We start from the raw sequence: 19434 nt of genomic DNA, 5'->3' as shown, positions 1-19434 counted from the left end.
GAACTATCCTTTAACAAACACATCAGTACTAAAGTAAATTTGGCAAACAGGAACCTGGGATTAATATTGAAAACGTTCACATATCTAGATAAAGAAATGTTCCTGCTTCTATACAAATCTCTAGTACGCCCGCATCTAGAGTATGCCTCGGCCATCTGGACTCCTAAATACAAAAAAGATGCCATAGCAATAGAAAATGTCCAGAGAAGAGCAACGAGAGTGCTGCAGAGTCTCAATGGACTAGATTACAGTCAAAGATTGAAACAACTGGGATTATCGACTCTTGAATACAGGAGGGATAGAGCAGACGTAATTGAGATATACAAACTCCAAAACGAGTTAGACAAAACAGCTATAAGTTTATTGAAATTTAGTCAGAATGTTGTAACTAGGGGGAATAACCGAAAACTACAAAAGGACTATGCCAAACATAAATCCAGGATCAGTGCATTTAGTCATAGAGTGGTTAGAAACTGGAACAGCCTCCCAAATAATGTAATAGAGGCACCAACAATAAACTCCTTCAAAGATAGACTGAATAAATACTGGTCAGGAGACAGCAAGTTTCAAGCCAACTGTTACAACCCCTATGCAAGAATATAAGGAAATAACTATATCAATTGAAAATGTTTGTGTGATTTTGTGCAGGAATTGCTCTGCCAAATTGTACAGTAACAGAAACAATTTAAAACTAATAAATATGCAATTGTGGTTGTGCAGGAATTGTCCTGCCAACAACATAATATTAACATATGAAAGAAACAGTCAACAAAATCTGTTGTGCAGGAATTGTTCTGCCGACAGAAATGATAGAATATTACCAATTGAGCGAAAAGAATATAAAATCATTAAAAAACCTAAAACAATAATGGGCCAATATTGAGAAAGCAAAAACTAAAGGGCCTAAGAAGCTGTAGCTTAACTCCATGGAGTTTTGTTTTCAAATTGTTAACATAAATTTTGTTAAGTACGGGATCAAATACGGTTGGAAACGGGAAATAGTTAAAGAGTTATTTTATCATAATTAAAAAATAATATGAGCACCAGTAAAAACCGCTACATGCATTATTCTTTGATATTTCTTTATATTTGAGAAGAATATTGATGAAATAAGCTCTGGTAGATAAAAATAACCTTGTCAATCCATCATGTAAGTATATATCAACAAAATCCATTCCATCTAGTTGAATTTCTAACCTTACAGAGTTCCACATTTCGGGTATGAAAGTTCGGATAAAAGATTAATTTTTAGATTGTCGGTGTCAATAAGATATGATAGCATGTCTATTTTTTATTTAGACGGTCCAGACAACATTGCTAATAGATGCTGAAGCACTGTGGCACTCAACTTGCTTCTGGAATATATTATTGATGATCTTTCAACTGCCATTGACTAAGGCCAGTAAGGGCAACTTCCTCCGGCCAATTGGTAAATTTCCTAACTTTCCTCCGCTGTATTTCTCACTGGTTCCCCCCTTACACTAAAAGGGAGTGATGTTTTAGTTTCATCTACTTTGTGTTACTATTATGCCAAGACAAATCAACTATTCAATGTGTAATATTTAGGTTGGAACTGATTCTAAAGAATTCCACAATATTGAATAGTTATCAGGTCCATATGATTGGCTAAGACAATTCCTCATGCAGCACTGTCCATGGAGCCACTGGTTGCCTAGTACCGTATTTATATTACAAATCGTGTATTACAAATTTATACACGGCAACTGTTATTTCTGCAAATGTATCAAGGCTAAGTACCCATAAAAAACCTCTAAATTTGCTGAAACTTTACCATGCATTCAAATTGTAATTGTGCAAACTCATCGACGTTGATGGCATTTGAAGGGGGTTTGAAAACTATTAGTTGATTTGATAAATTCGGAATTTGTTCATTTACAAATTTTGGTATTATTAAGAAACTTTTAAAATGAACTTCTGAAAGTTGAAAATTAGTGTCAGGCATTTTGTTTCACATTAAGCCACATTCCCCAAATTTATAAATTTTTTTATACAACAAATTAGTAATTTTTGACAATATTTACCAATTTTCTTTTTGTTAACCTTACTTTCTAAGTTTAAAAGATGTTTTCAATTAATCTAAAAACGCATTCAATCGATAGATTTTCATAAATATCACTTTATAATTGTCCGTGATGTTATATCTAGTACAGTATAAGAAAATATCAAAACAAGTTATTTATTTTATAATATTTACAGTTAAAGTTTATTTTCATTTAATAATCACACATGTCAATAATAAATTTATAATATTTCTTTGTTTTTATTAAATCTAAAAACTTTTGATTTTCCAAAGTAAGGTTTTTACCCCTTAGAAAAAACTACACTACTAAATTATGACAATTTCTTATATAACATTTCATTCTTTTTTTATTTTGACAACCCATAATCTAAAATTTTCTTAGAGACGAAAAAATGTAATATTGGATGTAAAAGTACCTCAGTTCACTAAATGAAAATCATAAAATGGGAAAAAAATCATAGTCTAGGAGTAGTCTTCAATAATCACTTGAACTTCAACACAATTTGGGTAGATGAAAGAAAGCCTGACACCCCTGGATTTGGTCAATCTACATCGCCCCTTTGAAAAAGGTGAATGAATGATTAAAAAGTCTACTGTTTTTAGTTTCATTCTCACCTTGTGTTTACGAGGGAGCAAAAATGCTCATTCTTGCCATTTTGAAAAAACTGTTCCACATGAGGGAATTCTCCCGAAACAAACTCAGGTTAGGGCCCCCAGAGGCTAAGAAAATTTCCGAGCTCATGAAGCATCACATGCAAGTCCTTGCTGAAGTGGAGTATCCGATCCAGTAGCTGTTGACTCAGGCATACCCCAAGGAACAGTACTGGGACCTCTACTCTTTCTTTGCCACATAAAATGACCTTGATACAGTCAAGTCACAGGTTCGATTATTTGCTGATGACTGTCTTCTTTACCACACAAGACTGCCAGACCTTTCAAGATGAGCTTTTTAGTTTGACTATTCAAACAATATGGAGAGCTACACTACTCACCCCTGCGTCGACGTTGGTTAACGTTTTTATGAAATGGTAATATCTTGTATACCATCTAAGATATTTACTTCAAACTTGGAATACTAGTCTTGTTTATTATAACAGTCTCTACATGTTGGCAAGAGTACATAGCTCTGTCAAGTATTTTGGCTGAATTTTGGCCCCTTTTGGACTTGGAAAATGGTTCAGTTTTCGTACAAGTACATGTTTTGTCAAAACTATTTGACATGTGGCTTTGAAACTTTGAACACTTGTTTACTATCTTGATCTTCATCTGTAGGCAAGAGTACATAACTCTATCAACTATTTTGGCTGAATTATGGCCCTTTTTGGACTTGAAAATCAGTTAAATTTTTCACAACAGTCCATATTTTGCCTAACCTATTTGTCATATGGCTTTGAAACTTTGACCACTTGTTTACCATCATAGTCTACATATGTAGGCAAGGCTGTATAACTAGGACAAGGACTTTAGCTCAGTTATGGCCCTTTTTAGCATGTCACATTTTAAAAAAAAATCTACGAGGTATTGTCATCACTTGATTGTCAAGAGTTGGTTAAAAGTTGTTTTCTCAAAAACTAAAGCTTTGAAACTTTGCACACTTATTTGTCATCACTAGATGACTTAGCAGGCCAAGAACCATAACTCTGATATGCATTTTGTCAAATTTTTTACCCTTTTTATACTTAGTAAATTTGAGTTTCTTTTTAGGTCCACCTTTTCTTAAAAACTATAAGAGCTACAGCTTTGAAACTTAGCACACTTGTTTATCTTCATTAGATGACTGTGTAGATCAAGAACCATAACTCTGTTTTGGATTTTGTCAGAATTATGGCCCTTTTTGTACTTAGAAAATTTGAGTCTTTTTTCAAACACTATAGGAGCTACAGCTTTGAAACTTTGCCCACTTGTTTATCATTATTAGATGACTATGTAAGCCAAGAACCATAACTTTAACCTGCATTTTGTAAGAATTATGGTCCTTTTTGTACTTAGAAATTCTGAACTATAGCACTTTTCTTACATACTGACCAGCACTTGCAGACGAGTGATGTTTGACATAGAAATCAGTTAAGTTTCGCATACCATTCCATATTTTGTCTAAACTGTTTGACATATGGCTTTGAAACTTTGAACACTTGCTTAATACCATCATGGTCCACAAATACAGGTACATTGTTTGTCTTATTTATTTTTCTTCTTTTGTTTAAAAATCTCTGGAAATATTTTGACCCCATACTTCCATCAATTCTTTGAATAGTCGAGTGTGCTGTCAACAGACAGCTCTTGTTTATTGTACGGTTTGGTGCAATATCTTGGGAACTTTATAAATAAGATAATTGAAAGATCTTAAAATTTGATTAGCAATAAGTTGGTAAAGGTCATGTTTGGTAGAGGCAGGAACACCTTTGATGTTTCAGGTCAGTTCTGCATATTATATGATAATATTTATTTCAGGTCTGAATACTGGAAGTCTCAACCTAGAAAGTTCTGTGATTTCTGCAAATGTTGGATTACAGACAATAAACCAGTGAGTATGTGGTAGTCTTCAAAAGTAACATAATTGTGCACTGGTTTTTGGTCAGCAAAAACTTTATAACTTACAACTATTCTGGCTGGATGTCTTCGTAGATGAATAAAAAAAACATTAAACAATGTCTCATATTTAAGAAGAATAAATGACATTGTCATTTTATGTAACAAATGGTGACAAAAAGGCAATGGCTATCTTGACATTTTTCTATTTTCATATACTTTATTTCTTCAAGCAGTTTAGTTTTTAAAGTGTAGATATCAGTCTGTATTGAGCAGTTCATAGGAAAAGTAAATGAAGATATACTGGTACATTACAATACATTACATGTATCAAATACAGTACTAGTATTTTAATAAATTTTGTGTTTTAAGGATGGTCTGTGGCAGTTTTATTAGAACTCATTTCTTACCCAGTTATATTGGAAATAAATTTTTGTTCCATAAAGCTATAGTTTAAGAACAGAGTATATGACAGCCAGTCAGGCCAGTATGTGCAAAGATCTATGAAATGAGCATTGAAATAAATTACAATTTCATGATAATCAAATGAGACATTTTTTTAGCTTACCTGATTTTTGAAAAAAATCGACGAGGTATTGTCGTCACTTGATTGTCTGTGTCGGCGTTGGTTAAATTTTTTGTTTAGGTCCACCTTTTCTCAAACACTGTAAGAGCTACAGCTTTGAAACTTTGCACACTTGTTTGCCATCATTAGGGGACTATGTAGGCCAAGAACCATAACTCTGATATGCATTTTGTTAGAATTATGGCCCTTTTTTGTACTTAAAAAATTTGAATTTCTTGGTTAAATTTTTTGTTTAGGTCAACCTTTTCTCAAAAACTGTAAGAGCTACAGCTTTGAAACTTTGCACACTTGTTTATCATCATTAGGGGACTATGTAGGTCAAGACCCATAACTCTGATATGCATTTTGTCAGAATTATGGCCCTTTTTGTACTTTGAAAGTTTGAGTTTATTGGTTAAAGTTTTTGTTTAGGTCACCTTTTCTAAAAAGCTACAGCTTTGAAACTTTGCACACTTGTTTATCATTATTAGGGGACAATGTAGGTAATGGCTTCCTCATTTATCAATGGAGGGCATTTTCTTCTCACTTTAATTGAGTGTCTAGGTGTTTTGTAAATTGATCAGGGTGAAGAGTGATTTAACAAGAAGACGGCCAATCCAGATTCTGTTGTTTACTATTTCTTTGGTATGAGCCAGTTTGCCTGAGATAATATCTGATCATTTATTTATTATTATTTCCAGAGTATAGACTTTCATGAGAAAGGGAAAAGGCACAAAGAAGCTGTCAAACAGAAAATTGATCAGGTACATGATATTGTCGGTAATGTCTTCAGAAATGTATTGTTTAAAAACACAATATTTTCATCCAACAAACTGGAAGAACATTTAAAAGACTAGTCTGTGAAACTTTTTATGGTTTATACTTTGTCTGTTAAAATTATATATTGAATATCATTACATTAAACTCTCCACTAAATTAGAGCTAATTAGTGTTAATTGGCATTGATTGAGTTCCTGATATTATCAAATATGCTGGAGGAAAAAAATGAAAAAAATTGTTAGACTGGATTCCCAGGCTAGTAATTGGCATACATAATGGTTCTCCTTTTCAAATCCATCTCAGTTTATTAATTGAATCAATCTGATTACAGTTAATGAAGAAGGGTGTAGCAGATGAAAAAAAGAGACAGAAAGAAAATGACTACATGCAGCGTATGGAAAAGGTGAGGAAATTGAAGTCTTCTTGCTTAAAAATTCTCTAGCCAAGTGATAAGTACAGACCAGTTTAAATGATTGAAGTAGACCTACTTGTTGTGTTAGATTAATGTGGACCATCTTCGTGTATCAGATTAACGCCTAAGGCTCAATAACCTACTTGTGTAGTCAATATAGAAATAGACCTACATTGTGTTGATTAAAATAAACCTTGTTGCATTGGATAGATTTGGTGAATGTAACACAACTTGTTTTTAGTTACATCCAGATTGCAGTTAGACCTGCTTGGTATGTCGGGAAATTGACGTATTAAATAATATACAGTTCATGTGTCAAAGTCAGTTTGAAGTAGACCCCTTTTTTCGTTGTGTTGTGTCAGATTGAAGTAAGATTGTGTCAGATTGTGATTATTTAGAAAAAAATAGTTACAGTCTGCCTTGTTTAGAAATTAATCTATTATGGAAATTGCTTGAAAATAAGCACAGGTTCTTTTAAAGAAGGATGTTTTGTTTTTTCTTGCTATTTGCAAACATTTATACAGGGCTTTTGTAACTTGCATCTTACAAGTTTAAGACCAATGTCAAAACCAGGTATCCCCAAGTTTTCTTATTTGTATTGCTTGTTTAAGAAAAACATTTTTTCATAAAAATTTCCCAACGGAGCAAAGAAATAAAACAAATCATTGTTTGTGTGACTTCTATTCTCTACTATTAAAATTTATTTAAAATACATGTTGTAATCGTTCAGGCTGCTCTGGAGGCTTTCAAGAGAGATATAGAAGAAAATCCAGAACTTGCGAAGCAATACAAAGTTAAACAACCAGAAGGTAGGGTTTTATGTGAAATTAATTTGAACATTGCCATGGTGTTTTTTAGTTCACCTGAGCACAAAGTGCTCGGGATGAGCTATTGTGATTGCTCACTGTCCGGCGTCTGTCCACACTTTCCTTTAAACAACATCTCCTCTGAAACCATTAGGTGGAAGTTGATGAAACTTGGCCTGGATGTTCCTTGGGTGGTCCTCTTCCAAATTTGTTCAAATGGTTCCACTTGGTTGCACATAGGGGCCGCCAGGGCTAAAAATAGAAAAATCTTTAAACACCATCTATTCTTAAACCGCTGGTCCGATTTTGAAATAATTTGACACAAATGGTCCTTGTGTAATCCTCTACCAGATTTATTCAAATTATTCCGATTCGTCAAAAAACATGGCCGCCAGTGGGCATGGTCTCTTTTTCCTATATGTATATAGTGGAAACTTTAAAATTCTTCTTGTATGAAACTGCTGGCCCGATTTTGAAATAATTTCACACAAATGGACCTTGTGTAACCCTCTGCCAAGATTGTTCAAATTATTACGATTCGTCAAAAAACATGGCTGCCAGAGGGCGTGGTCAGTTTTCCCTATATAAGTTTAGTGGAAAATTTAAAAATCTTCTTGTATGAAACTGCTGGCCTGATTTTGAAATAATTTCACATAAATGGTCCTTGTGTGACCCTCTACCAAGAATGTTCAAATTATTTTGATTCGTCAAAAATCATGGCCTCCCAGAGGGCGTAGTCACTTTTCCCTATATGTATATGGTGGAAACTTTAAAAATCTTCTTGTATGAAAGTGCTGGCCCGAATTGAAAATAATTTCACAAAAGTGGTCCAAGTGATTTGTCAGGGGGTGTGGCCATTTTTTCCCTATATGTATATATTGGAAACTTATAAAATATTCTTGTCAGAAACAGCAGGTCCAATTTTAAAATAATTTTACTCAAATGTTTCTTGGGTGACCCTTTACGAAGATTGTACAAATTATTCTGTTTCATCAAAAAGCATTGCCACTAGAGATGTGGTCACTTTACCCCTTATTTATGTAGTGGAAACTTGAAAAAATCTTCATGTTTGATATTGTCATATCACATCATTCCTCCAATGTCTTACCCCACCTCTCCCCACACCTCAACACGCACATACACAATACCTTCCTGTATATATTTAGTAGAAACTTTTAACTGTTCAAGCAAGCAACTAAACTCAGGTGAGAGATATAGGCCCTCTGGTTTATTTAATTGTTTGGAAGTTGATGAAAAGTCTTTTAATGCAGAACAGGTAAAAATATCCAAATATCATAAGAATCTTTAGCTCGACTATTCGAAGAATAGTCTAGCTATTCTACTCACCCTGGCGTCAGCGTTGCCGTCGCCGTTGGCATCACACCTTGGTTAAGTTTTTGTATGCAAGTACATACAGCTATCATAAGCAACTAAACTCAGGTGAGCGATATAGGCATCATGGCCCTCGTCGTTATTAATTTGTTTGAAGTTGATGAAAAGTCATTTAATGAGAACAGATAAAACTGTCCAAATATCATAAAATCTTTAGCTCGACTATTGTCTCTCACACTGCATCGGTCTTGCTCAAAGTGATAAGTGCTAAATGGAGCATTTTGTGATCAACCCTGTGTCGCGTCCGTCTGCGTCGCTCGTCCGTCGTCAACAATTGACTGTTAACACTCTAGAGGTCACAATTTTGAGCCAATCTTAATGAAACTTGGTCAGAATGTTACCCTCATTAAAATCTTGGACGATTTCAATATTGGGTCATCTGGGGTCAAAAACTAGGTCACCAGGTCAAATCAAAGGAAAAGCTTGTTAACACTCTAGAGGTCACATTTTTGGCCCAATCTTAATGAAACTTGGTCAGAATGTAACCCTCAATAAAATCTTGGATGAATTTGACATTGGATCATCTGGGTTCAAAAACTAGGTCACCAGGTCAAATCAAATGAAAAGCTTGTTAACACTCTAGAGGTCACAGTTTGGGCCCAATCATAATGAAACTTGGTCAGAATGTTACCCACAATAAAATCTTGGACGAGTTCAAATCTGGATCATGTCGGGTCAAAAACTAGGTCACCAAGTCAAATCAAAGGAAAAGCTTGTTAACACTCTAGAGGTCACATTTTTTGCCCAATCTTAATGAAACTTGGTCAGAATGTAACCCTTAGTAAAATCTTGGACGAGTTTGACATTGGGTCATCTGGGGTCAAAAACTAGGTCACCAGGTCAAATAAGGAAAAGCTTGTTTACACTCTAGAGGTCACAATTTGGGCCCAAACTTAATGAAACTTGGTCAGAATGTTACCCTGAATAAAGTCTTGGAAGAGTTTGATATTGGAATATCTTAGGTCAAAAACTAGGTCACCAGGTCAAATAAAAGGAAAAGCTAGTTTACACTGTAGAGGCCTCATTTATGACTGTATTTTAATGAAACTTGGTCAGAATATTAATCTTGAGGCTCTATAGGTCAGGTTTAAATCTGGGTCAGGTGGGGTCAAAGACTAGGTCACTAGGTCAAATCAAAGGAAAAGCTTGTTAACACTCGAGGCCACATTTATGACTGTATCTTCATGAAACTTGGTCAGAATGTTAATCTTGATGATCTTTAGGTCAAGTTCGAACCTGGGTCATGTCGGGTCAAAAACTGGGTCACCGGGTCAAATCAAAGGAAAAGCTTGTTAACACTCTAAGAGGCCACATTTATGATGTATCTTCATGAAACTTGGTCAGAATGGTAATCTTGATGATCTCAAGGTCCAGTTTGAATCTGGGCTATGTAGGATCAAAATCTAGGTCACCAGGTGAAGTCAAAGGAAAAGCTAGTTTACACTGTAGAGGTCACATTTATGACCATATCTTGATGAAACTTAATCAGAATGTTAATCTTGATGATCTACAGGTCATGTTCAAATCTGGGTCAGTTGGGGTCAAAAACTAGGTCACCGAGTCAAATCAAAGGAAAAGCTTGTTAACACTGTAGAGGCCACATTTATGACTGTATCTTCATGAAACTTGGTCAGAATGGTAATCTTGATGATCTCAAGGTCCAGTTTGAATCTGGGTCATGTCATATCAAAAACTAGGTCACCAGGTCAAATCAAAGGAAAAGTAGTTTACACTTTAAGAGGCCACATTTATGACCATGTCTTAATGAAACTTGGTCAATATGTTAATCTTGTTGATCTTTAGGTCAATAGGTCAGGTGAGCGATACAGGGCCTTCATGGCCCTCTTGTTTCTTTTTCTAGGTCAATTACCAACCTAACTGAGTCAAGTTCCATAACTCTGACATGTATTTTGAGCAAATTATGCCCCCTTTTGGACTTAGAAGATTCTGGTTAAAGTTTTACATGCAAGTTACCATCTCCAAAACTAATGCAGATATTGAATTGAAACTTCACATGTGTCTTCGGGGTTATAAAACTAGTTGATAGCACCAAGTCCCATAACTTTGACCTTCATTTTGGCCAAATTATGCCCCCTTTTGGACTTAGAAAATTTTGGTTAAAGTTTTACATGCAAGTTACTATCTCCAAAGCTGATGCAGATATTGAATTGAAACTTCACATGTATCTTTGGGGTTATAAAACTAGTTGATAGCATCAAGTCCCATAACTCTGACCTTCATTTTGGCCAAATTATGCCCCCTTTGGATTTAGAAAATCCTGGTTTAAGTTTTGCGTGCAAGTATATACAGCTATTACTTAAAGACATTTAGATTTGAAACTTATTTTTTCATTTTCTAGATCAATTACCAACCTCACTGGGTCAAGTCCCACAACTCTGACATGTATTTTTTGCAAGTTATGCCCCCTTTTGGACTTAAAAAGTTCTGGTTAAAGTTTTACATGCAAGTTACTATCTCCAAAACTAATGCAGATATTGAATTGAAACTTCACACGTGCCTTCGGGGTTATAAAACTAGTTGATAGCATCAAGTCCCATAACTCTGATATGCATTTTGGTCAAATTATGTCCCCTTTTGAAGTTAAAACTCTTTTGATATTTAACATTTTGGGTAATATTTTCCTGCTTCTTGGACAATATTTCAAATAGTCGAGCTTGGCTGTCTTACGGACAGCTCTTGTTATACCCGTACTGAAAAGAAGGGAAAATGGAAACTAAAGCCATGTTATATATCTTGTTTACTAAATATACTGCAAAGCGATATTTTCATAAGTCTTGATTACATTGTCTTTGGTCTGACTGTTAAAAGTTTAAATAACAGAAACTAATTTATGTTAATTTATTTTAGCTTGATTGTGATGAAATTTTGAGGCTTATTTCAATCTCAAGTTGTCTTCCAGGAAAAAAATTAGTGCTAGTGATCAGACTTAGTTATGACCCCAGTGTGACTCTTACCCACAACCTCCGGGTTGAGGGGCCGATGCCTTGACCACTATGCTACCAAAGACAAACATACTATATTACACACTAAACTAAATGTGTAGTACTGAAATAATAGAAGGTAGCTTAACAGGTTTGAGTTAATGTTGGACATTATGAAAACGTGGAAGAAAAGTAAATTTTAATTTTTTACCCTTCTGTTTCAGTGTTTGAAGGTCCACAGTTGCCGGAAGGTTTCGTTCCTTCAAAGAGTTCGGAAGAAGATGGAGAGAAGGAAGGAAGTACAGAAGAAACAGAGAAACAAGAGGAATGGTATGAGGCTATGTCAGAAATGGGATACCCTTATTACTGGAATACAGTCACTGGAGGTATGCTATAATTGGAATAATATAAGGGGTCTGTACTCAGTAGTATAATAATACTGCCATGTATAGAAAGGATTTATATTCTGCCTTATAATTATTTAATCAGTGTGATTTTGGCAGTAGTAAAAGCATCCTTAATTCAGTGCCTGGTGCAGATGGCCTAGCAACTCTTAGTTTGATTCCTGGCTTTGGAATCATAAAATAATCTAAAATAAAGTTACAATATATATCTTTGGTCCTGGCCAGTAGCAAACACTTCTGATTTGGAGGAGACAAAAAGTCTGAAAAAAGCATTACTTACCAGTTGACCCCTATGCCTTGTATACTAAAGTCACAACTACTACCATTGGCGTGAAGCTTTTTTTTTCGTTGTGGAAGTGACACACTGTAAAAGTGGTGTTACTTCATCGCTAGGTTCTGACATTGTATAGGCTGCTAGGTTTCAATTTTGCTACTCCAAAATTATGATAAAATGATACTTACGTTAGATAGAAGATATTACAGTCGACATTGTATTAAGACTTTAAGAGACCGCCCAAGGGAATGCTAAAAAGTGGTCTCTTAATGAATTTCAGTCAGGTGAAGAGAAAAGTTATTTTTAACTGTTAATGTAACTGTATTCATTATGAACATACATGTATGATTTCAAAATCTGTTTTAAGATCGTGAACACTTTGCACAAACCGTGAAAATTATAGCTGGTTTGTTCGTCAGTTCGACTGTTACAAAGGTTAATTGGATTCAGTCAGGTGCAAAATATACTCGCTAATTACACAGGTGAAGAAATGGCCGGCAGGAATTTGGTACACAGTTGCTTAATAGATACTTTTGTCGAATATTTTACCTGTCAGGACTACATTAATGTGGTCGCTAGTCGTTTAATAAAAAACTGTTTAGTGGAATGAATTTATGTATTGAAAACGTTCGGGAGGGATTTTGACCGGTCGTTTGATAAAAAAATCCCTCAATAGAGGTGGTCGCAAGTACGATGTCGACTGTATACAGTTTTATGCTGCTTTGATGACATATGATTATTTGTTGTGTTTTGAAAGTGAAATTGAGAAAGTTCTTGCCTGTCCATTAAAAAAATAAAGTTTCCTGTATGAACGGAGTGGAATGCAGTATTATCTTGGAAATTATGTTAAACTTATCTGAAACTGTATTGTCTGGGTAGCTTATTTTTAATTAACTATTATATAATAACAAGTGAATGAAGTATTGCCATGCAATACAAAGTCCCCTACTGGAAGGCACCTGATTTTCTCTACTGTTATTTATAGTACTAACAAAGGGAAGTAAATCCTAAAAAAAAACAAAAAACAAAAAAAAATTCTAAAAACAAGGGTGCCTCATGATGGTTAACATTTGTGCCAAGTTACATCAAAATCCCCTCATGCATGAAGAAGAAATGCTCCAGACAAAGTCATTCTTGAATTTGACCTTTGACCTCTAAGTGTGACCTTGACCTTAGACCTGGTTCTTGCGCATGACAATCCATCTCATGATGGTGAACATTTGTGCCAAGTTACATCAAAATCCCTCAATGCATGAAGAAGAAATGCTCCAGACAAAGTCATTCTTGTAGCTGACATTTGGCCTCTGAGTGTTACCTTGACCTTAGATTTAGGGACCTGGTTCTTGCGCATGACACTCGATCTCATGGTGGTGAACATTTGTGCCAAGTAATATTAAAATCCCTTTAAGGATGGTTGAGTTACAGACTGGACAGGAAAAAAGCTTTTTTTGGCCTTTGACTTCCAAGTGTGACCTTGACCTTTCAGCTAAGGGCCCAGGTTTTGCGCATGACACATTGTCTCATCCAGAGAAATATTTGTGCCAACTGATATTTAAATCCTGTTTTGCATGACAAAGTTATAGACCAGACAGGAAAAAAATCTTATTGACCTTTGATCTCCAAAGTGTGACCTTAACCTTTAAGCTAGGGTTCTGCACATGACATGTCATTACATCATGGGGAACATTTATGCCAAGTAATAGAGTTATGGACCAGACAGGAAAAAAAAACCTGTTGACCTTTGACCTCCAACTGTGACCTTGACCTTTGAGCTATGGGTCTGGGTTTTGCGCCTGACACTTCGTCTCATCATGGGGAATATTTGTGCCAAGTAATATTAAAATCCCTTCATGAATGACAGAGTTATGGACCGGACACGAAACAGACCCTGTTCATGCCATGTAAATATCTGACTGCCAATTGTGACCTAGACCTTTGAGCTAGGGATCTGAAAGTTGTGCTGACACATCGTCTTATTATGAGGTACATTTGTGCCAAGTAATATTAAATTCCCTTCATGGATGGCAGAGTTATGGACCAGACAGGAAAAAAGCCCTGTTGACCTTTGACCTCCAATTGTGACCTTGACTTTTGAGCCAGGGGTCTGGGTTTTGCGCATGACACGTCGTCTCATCATGGGGAACATTTGTGCCAAGTAATATTAAAATTCCTTCATGAATGACAGAGTTATGGACTGGACACGAAATTGCGGATGGACGGAATGACAGAATGACGGATGGAAAAGTGCATTCCTATAGTCCCCGAAACTGGTTTTCAACCAGAAGGGGACTGATAAATGTTAACTAGAAGTCTGCTCAGCCGCTATTTTTAGCAAAGTATTTAATGTTTCAACATCTTCAGATTGGTCACTGCCCTTATGTTAAGGTCAATATGCTCTACAACAATCTCATGCACAGTGGTGTCATTGTACAGTAAAGAGTCCTTTGCCACCAGAAACATTTTATCAAGATTTTGATTTTTTTTCCTGATTTGATATTAGATTTTAATAAAATTGAAATTGTTGCAGTATTTTTTAGAGATCTATACAAGTTCTATATGGGTGATGAACTCAAAAATGAAATTGTAATTAAGAAAATAATATTTGAATTTCTTTACAATGGTCATCTGATTTTAATGGTTACATAGTATTTGTGACTGTATTTCTGTCATTTCATCATCATGCTATTCATAAATAATTTTCAGAGTCAGTATGGGTTGCACCAGAGAAGTATGTGTCCCTGGCAGATCAGGGTCTTGAACCTGCACCTTCCAGTCAAAATCAGGAAGAAAATGTTCAAGAAAAAGAGGTAAACATTTTATTTCAAGTTTCAGATGTTGCATTAAACTGCTCTCACAAGAGTTGTAAGTTTTATTATAAGTATGACCTCTGGAACTACACTTAATGGTGTGTAAAATGGCATTTACGTTGATTTGCATCACAAAAATAAGTACTACACTTTGGAAGGGCAGAGAAGTGAATTTCACAGGCAGTTTGTATTACACTGCAAATGTTTAGATAGGAAATGAATGTAATGGGTGTTAATAGCCAGGTGGTCTCTGTTAAAAGGTGACACTGAATTTATGTTTTTGGTTAACACGATTTTTCAACAGTATATCAGTTTTGTAATGATGGGCAGTTAACCAGTGTTCGTTGATTCTGTACCAGTACTAAGCTGTTATCTGCAAGTAACTGCCAACTTCTCCACATGAATCAGAGGCGGAGGACGAATGATTTCAGACGCAACGTCTTTTATCAGATTGTCACAGAGAACATACACCTCGCCAGAGACTTTTAACTCAAAACCCCGCGATCAAAAGATCTGCACTCTCCCAGATCTGCGCTCTTTCTATTATGCTAAGGGAACAGGGTCTCATAGATTTCGTGTCTGTGTCCTTAAACTTTAAGCTTTCATCCAAAAGGACAATCTTGTGCATGATGAATAAAATGAGTACATGCCTCGCTCATGAATCGAACTCACAACTCCATGATCTGTGGAACTGCACTCTCTCTACTTCGTACCTAAGTGGGCAGATTTTATCTTTTTAAAAAGTAGTTTGATCATAACTAAGACTGCTCAGTTGGAAAAAATATTTTTTTATTGTGTTAAAAAAAATCAGCTTACATTTTTATTCTGTTGTAAAAAAAAGAAACAAACAGACAAACTGTAGACAGAAAAATAGAAAAAAAGTATGGGTTTTAATTTCTAAAACTTTTCTTCTTAAATATAGTTGGCACAAAGTTTTTAATTTTTGAGTTAAATGTCCTATGCCTTTTATAAATGTCATAGTTGACAAAGTATGTGAACCATATTATCCAGCTTATGTTACTGAAATATCTATTTAAAGCCAGAACCAAAGACTGTAGAAGAGATACCTCTGCCCCCAGGGATTGAGTCAATACCCCTGCCAGGGGAGGCAGAACCTCCATCCCCACCTTCACCAGAGGAGAGCGAATCTGAGGATGAAGAAGAGGGGAAACAAGACCGTAGTTCTCGAGGAGTGTATGGTGTGTGGGCACGTGTTCAGAAAGAGTATGTACACATTTGTTATCTAGCCGCTGAATTACATTTCGGAATTGTACTTTTCCTTTATATCAGTTTCAAATAATGGATAATATCAGTTTTCAGGAGTATGACTAAGAAGTCTGGATGTTTTAGAATTGAAGTCTGAACACTAGACAGTAGTGTATTATTTTGTCACAAGATCATGAAGCCATAATACATTTACTTTACTTTCTAGATATGGTCAATGCATGTTTTGTATTTCAAAATGATTTAAAAGTTCTGGAGGTCACTTTCGAATCTACAGTCACTTCATCTAGACTAGAGTTTTACATCATTTGAGATCCCCCTACCCCTCGCCTCTCCAAAGATATGAATACAAAAGTGACAAAAAGCTGAATACATAAATTTTGTAATGCATTATTAACTTTCCAGTCAAGAGGTGTAAATGGATTTATGCTGACAATATAGATTATTACACAGTCATGCATTTTCATATATTTGTGTACTTGATGATTGGACCAAAGATTTTGATATTACTCTGTATATGGATGTGCAATGTTACATATGTTGTGTCACTTCATTTGTATATCATAAACTGCTCCTTATATACCTTACTATGAACAGTAACATAAATGTACAGTACAGAATGCTATACACATTGCATAAGTGGAAACTGAAGAAATTACACTTTGGTATATAATATACAACTCATTGGACAGCACAGCTTAAGATGGCTAGCCCATAATGGCACTCCCACTTTGCCAAAATGCCAACATTGGAACTTTGGCTATACTGGCACTGCAACAAAGCCAACATGCCAATATTTGCACTCAAGCGTGTCAGAATGCCAACATTGGTTTAGTCATACCTGTAACCAACTAAAGCATGCCATTGTTAATTTTTAAATAAGTGATTCATATGTAATAAAGGTCTTGGTTTTGTACAGAGGAAATGCACCCAAGGGGTAATATTGCTCTCCAAGTATATGGTACAATCTATGTTGAAGAACTAGAGCATTTTTCTCAATTTAATCACCTACAGTTATACATGTCCGGTTTTATTCTTACAGAACAGCACAAGAGGAGGTAGATCTGCAATTACCTAAAACTGAAAGTTATGCAGAGACAATAGCTATACCAATACCTGTGGAAGAAAAAGTGAAATTTAAAGAAAAGAAAGTGACTTCTCTAGGTTCAAACAAAGGTGGACCTGTGGCGTTCAAAAAAAGAAAGCTTGCTAGTGGTGCGAGAAATGTCCGCAGACGTGATGATGAAGACAACTGAAAATCTATTTAGAAATAAGGTTTAAATGTAACACAAGTGTTCCGGCCCATGGAATGAAATACATATGAGCCGTGCCATGAGAAAATCAACATAATGGGTTTGCGACCAGCATGGATCCAGACCAGCCTGCGCATCCGCGCAGTCTGGTCAGGATCCATGCTGTTCGCTTACAGTTTCTCTAATTCCAATAGGCTTTAAAAGCGAACAGCATGGATCCTGACCAGACTGCGCGGATGCGCAGGCTGGTCTGGATCCATGCTGGTCGCAAACCCACTATGTTGGTTTTCGCATGGCACGGCTCATATAATTTATGCAAGTAATGATATACAGATGAACTGGTGAAAAGGTGATTCTGGAGTTATTTGAGAGGCTTTAATTTATTGATGAAAGAATGAAAGCCAAGTATGGTATACATGTAAATGGGTAAAAAAAAGCATTGCATTGAATTAATTAGAGAGATAGTTTGCAAATGCTGTAGCAAATTACTTCAAACATTTTATTCTTACAGTTTCATAGCTGTTTTATACAAATCCTCAAGTTTGAAAAATACCTTTTCTTTGGAATTTTTTTGGAGAACTTTGATAATACACCCTTAGAAGACAGTACTCAGTCTGTTATATTGACAAAATATACATAATTAATAACGTGTTATTTATGTGTGCTATATCATATTTCACTGCAATTTTTAATGAATTTTTATTGCATTATGCATAAAGTATGTTTTAGCAGATTACTAATGTCTGCTATTTGATACTGTCAGTTGATACGCAGGTTTGAATTGGTAATGGACTATTGATGCATTCAAGTATGGTCTAAGGGCTTGTATTGCATAGAAGGACTAGGAGAGTACTCATACATTTTTGTTATCTATTGAATATTTAAAGTTTACAATCTGTGAAATACAGTACAACTCAACGAGACCACCTAGGGAAAGGCCAGCAAAACTGTCTTTTAATACAGGATTTGTTCTTTAATAAAATAAAAAGGAATGGAAAAAGTTGTCTCATAATGCAGTTGATTTTTCTTAATAGAAAGGATCTCTTGAGCATGTTCGACTTGTAGGAGCTTGGGATCCTGAACGAAGATTTTTCGGCCTTGTCCGACCTTTTGTATTGCTGAAAGATGTCTATCTGAGTTTGTGAGTAATTATTTTAAAGTTTAGATTATGGAATCTTTGGATCATATTGGTAAAGGTCATAAGATCCTGCAATACAGTAAGGTTGGACATGGCTGAAAAATCTGCATTCCCGATCCAGAGCTCCTGTGGTTTGACTGTATTTGTAATTATTTTAAATTCATATGAACAGCCGTTTCTTACGTATTTATCAATCCCTAGACATTTTATACAAAAAAAAAATATGAAGTATGTAATCACTGAAACATGAATGCGATTCAACGTTAAAATGGTATAAAAGAAGATAGAAGTGTAAGATTTACGTACACCATTGAGACCAGTATGTATTGTATTGCAAAAACAGCTCTAATATTTATAGATCATTTTGTTACCTTTGTATTGTAACGAGTTTATTTTGTTCTTTCAATGACTATGAAGCAAAATAAATAAATCAGAAACAAAACCATGCAGTATTGTGTTATAACAAGAGCTCTAGAAAGCCAGGCAACATTTGTAGAGGAGGAGGAAGTTTAAAGTGCTGGTGACATGATATATGGAGGGCATATTGATATCTGCTTGTACAAGATATCAGATTGTCAAAATCGTTTTTAGCTCAACTTTTCAAAGAAAAGTAGAACTGTTGCACTCGCCCCGGCATTGCCGTTGGTTAAAGTTTTTGATTTACTATGAAAGCTATTGACTTGTAACTTAAAATAGTTATTTACTATCAAAGTCTACACCAGGAGAAACAATCCCCATAACTCTGATTTGAATTTAGACAGAGTTATGCCCCTTTTTAACTTTTGAATTTTGTGATTATATAGTTTTATGAATTTTTTACTGGCAAAGCTCTAATTCAGAGTCAAGCACTGAGAAATGTCGAGCATG

The 19434-nt window shown here is 35.3% G+C and overlaps 1 protein-coding gene across 1 annotated transcript; it reads left to right on the top strand.

Annotated features, from left to right (window-relative positions):
* Positions 1 to 1008: 1008 nt before the first annotated feature.
* On the top strand, positions 1009 to 19016 carry LOC123557714 (WW domain-binding protein 4-like). Its single transcript, XM_053544086.1, has 9 exons — positions 1009 to 1150; positions 4493 to 4565; positions 5837 to 5899; positions 6247 to 6318; positions 7058 to 7136; positions 11692 to 11853; positions 14849 to 14952; positions 15992 to 16176; positions 17219 to 19016. Coding segments are annotated over exons 1-9 (954 nt in total). The 5' UTR covers positions 1009 to 1148; the 3' UTR covers positions 17433 to 19016.
* The last annotated feature ends 418 nt before the right edge of the window (positions 19017 to 19434 follow it).

This window comes from Mercenaria mercenaria, chromosome 5, assembly GCF_021730395.1.
Source record: "Mercenaria mercenaria strain notata chromosome 5, MADL_Memer_1, whole genome shotgun sequence".
NCBI classification, from domain to species: Eukaryota; Metazoa; Mollusca; class Bivalvia; order Venerida; family Veneridae; genus Mercenaria; species Mercenaria mercenaria.
This window is presented reverse-complemented; position numbering and strand designations above follow the sequence as displayed.

Bases quoted from the DNA above. Each gene is read 5' to 3' on its own strand.
- LOC123557714 (XM_053544086.1), top strand. The intron at 5,900-6,246 runs GTACATGATATT...ATCTGATTACAG, and splicing joins TCAAACAGAAAATTGATCAG to TTAATGAAGAAGGGTGTAGC. The intron at 16,177-17,218 runs GTATGTACACAT...TTATTCTTACAG, and splicing joins TGGGCACGTGTTCAGAAAGA to AACAGCACAAGAGGAGGTAG.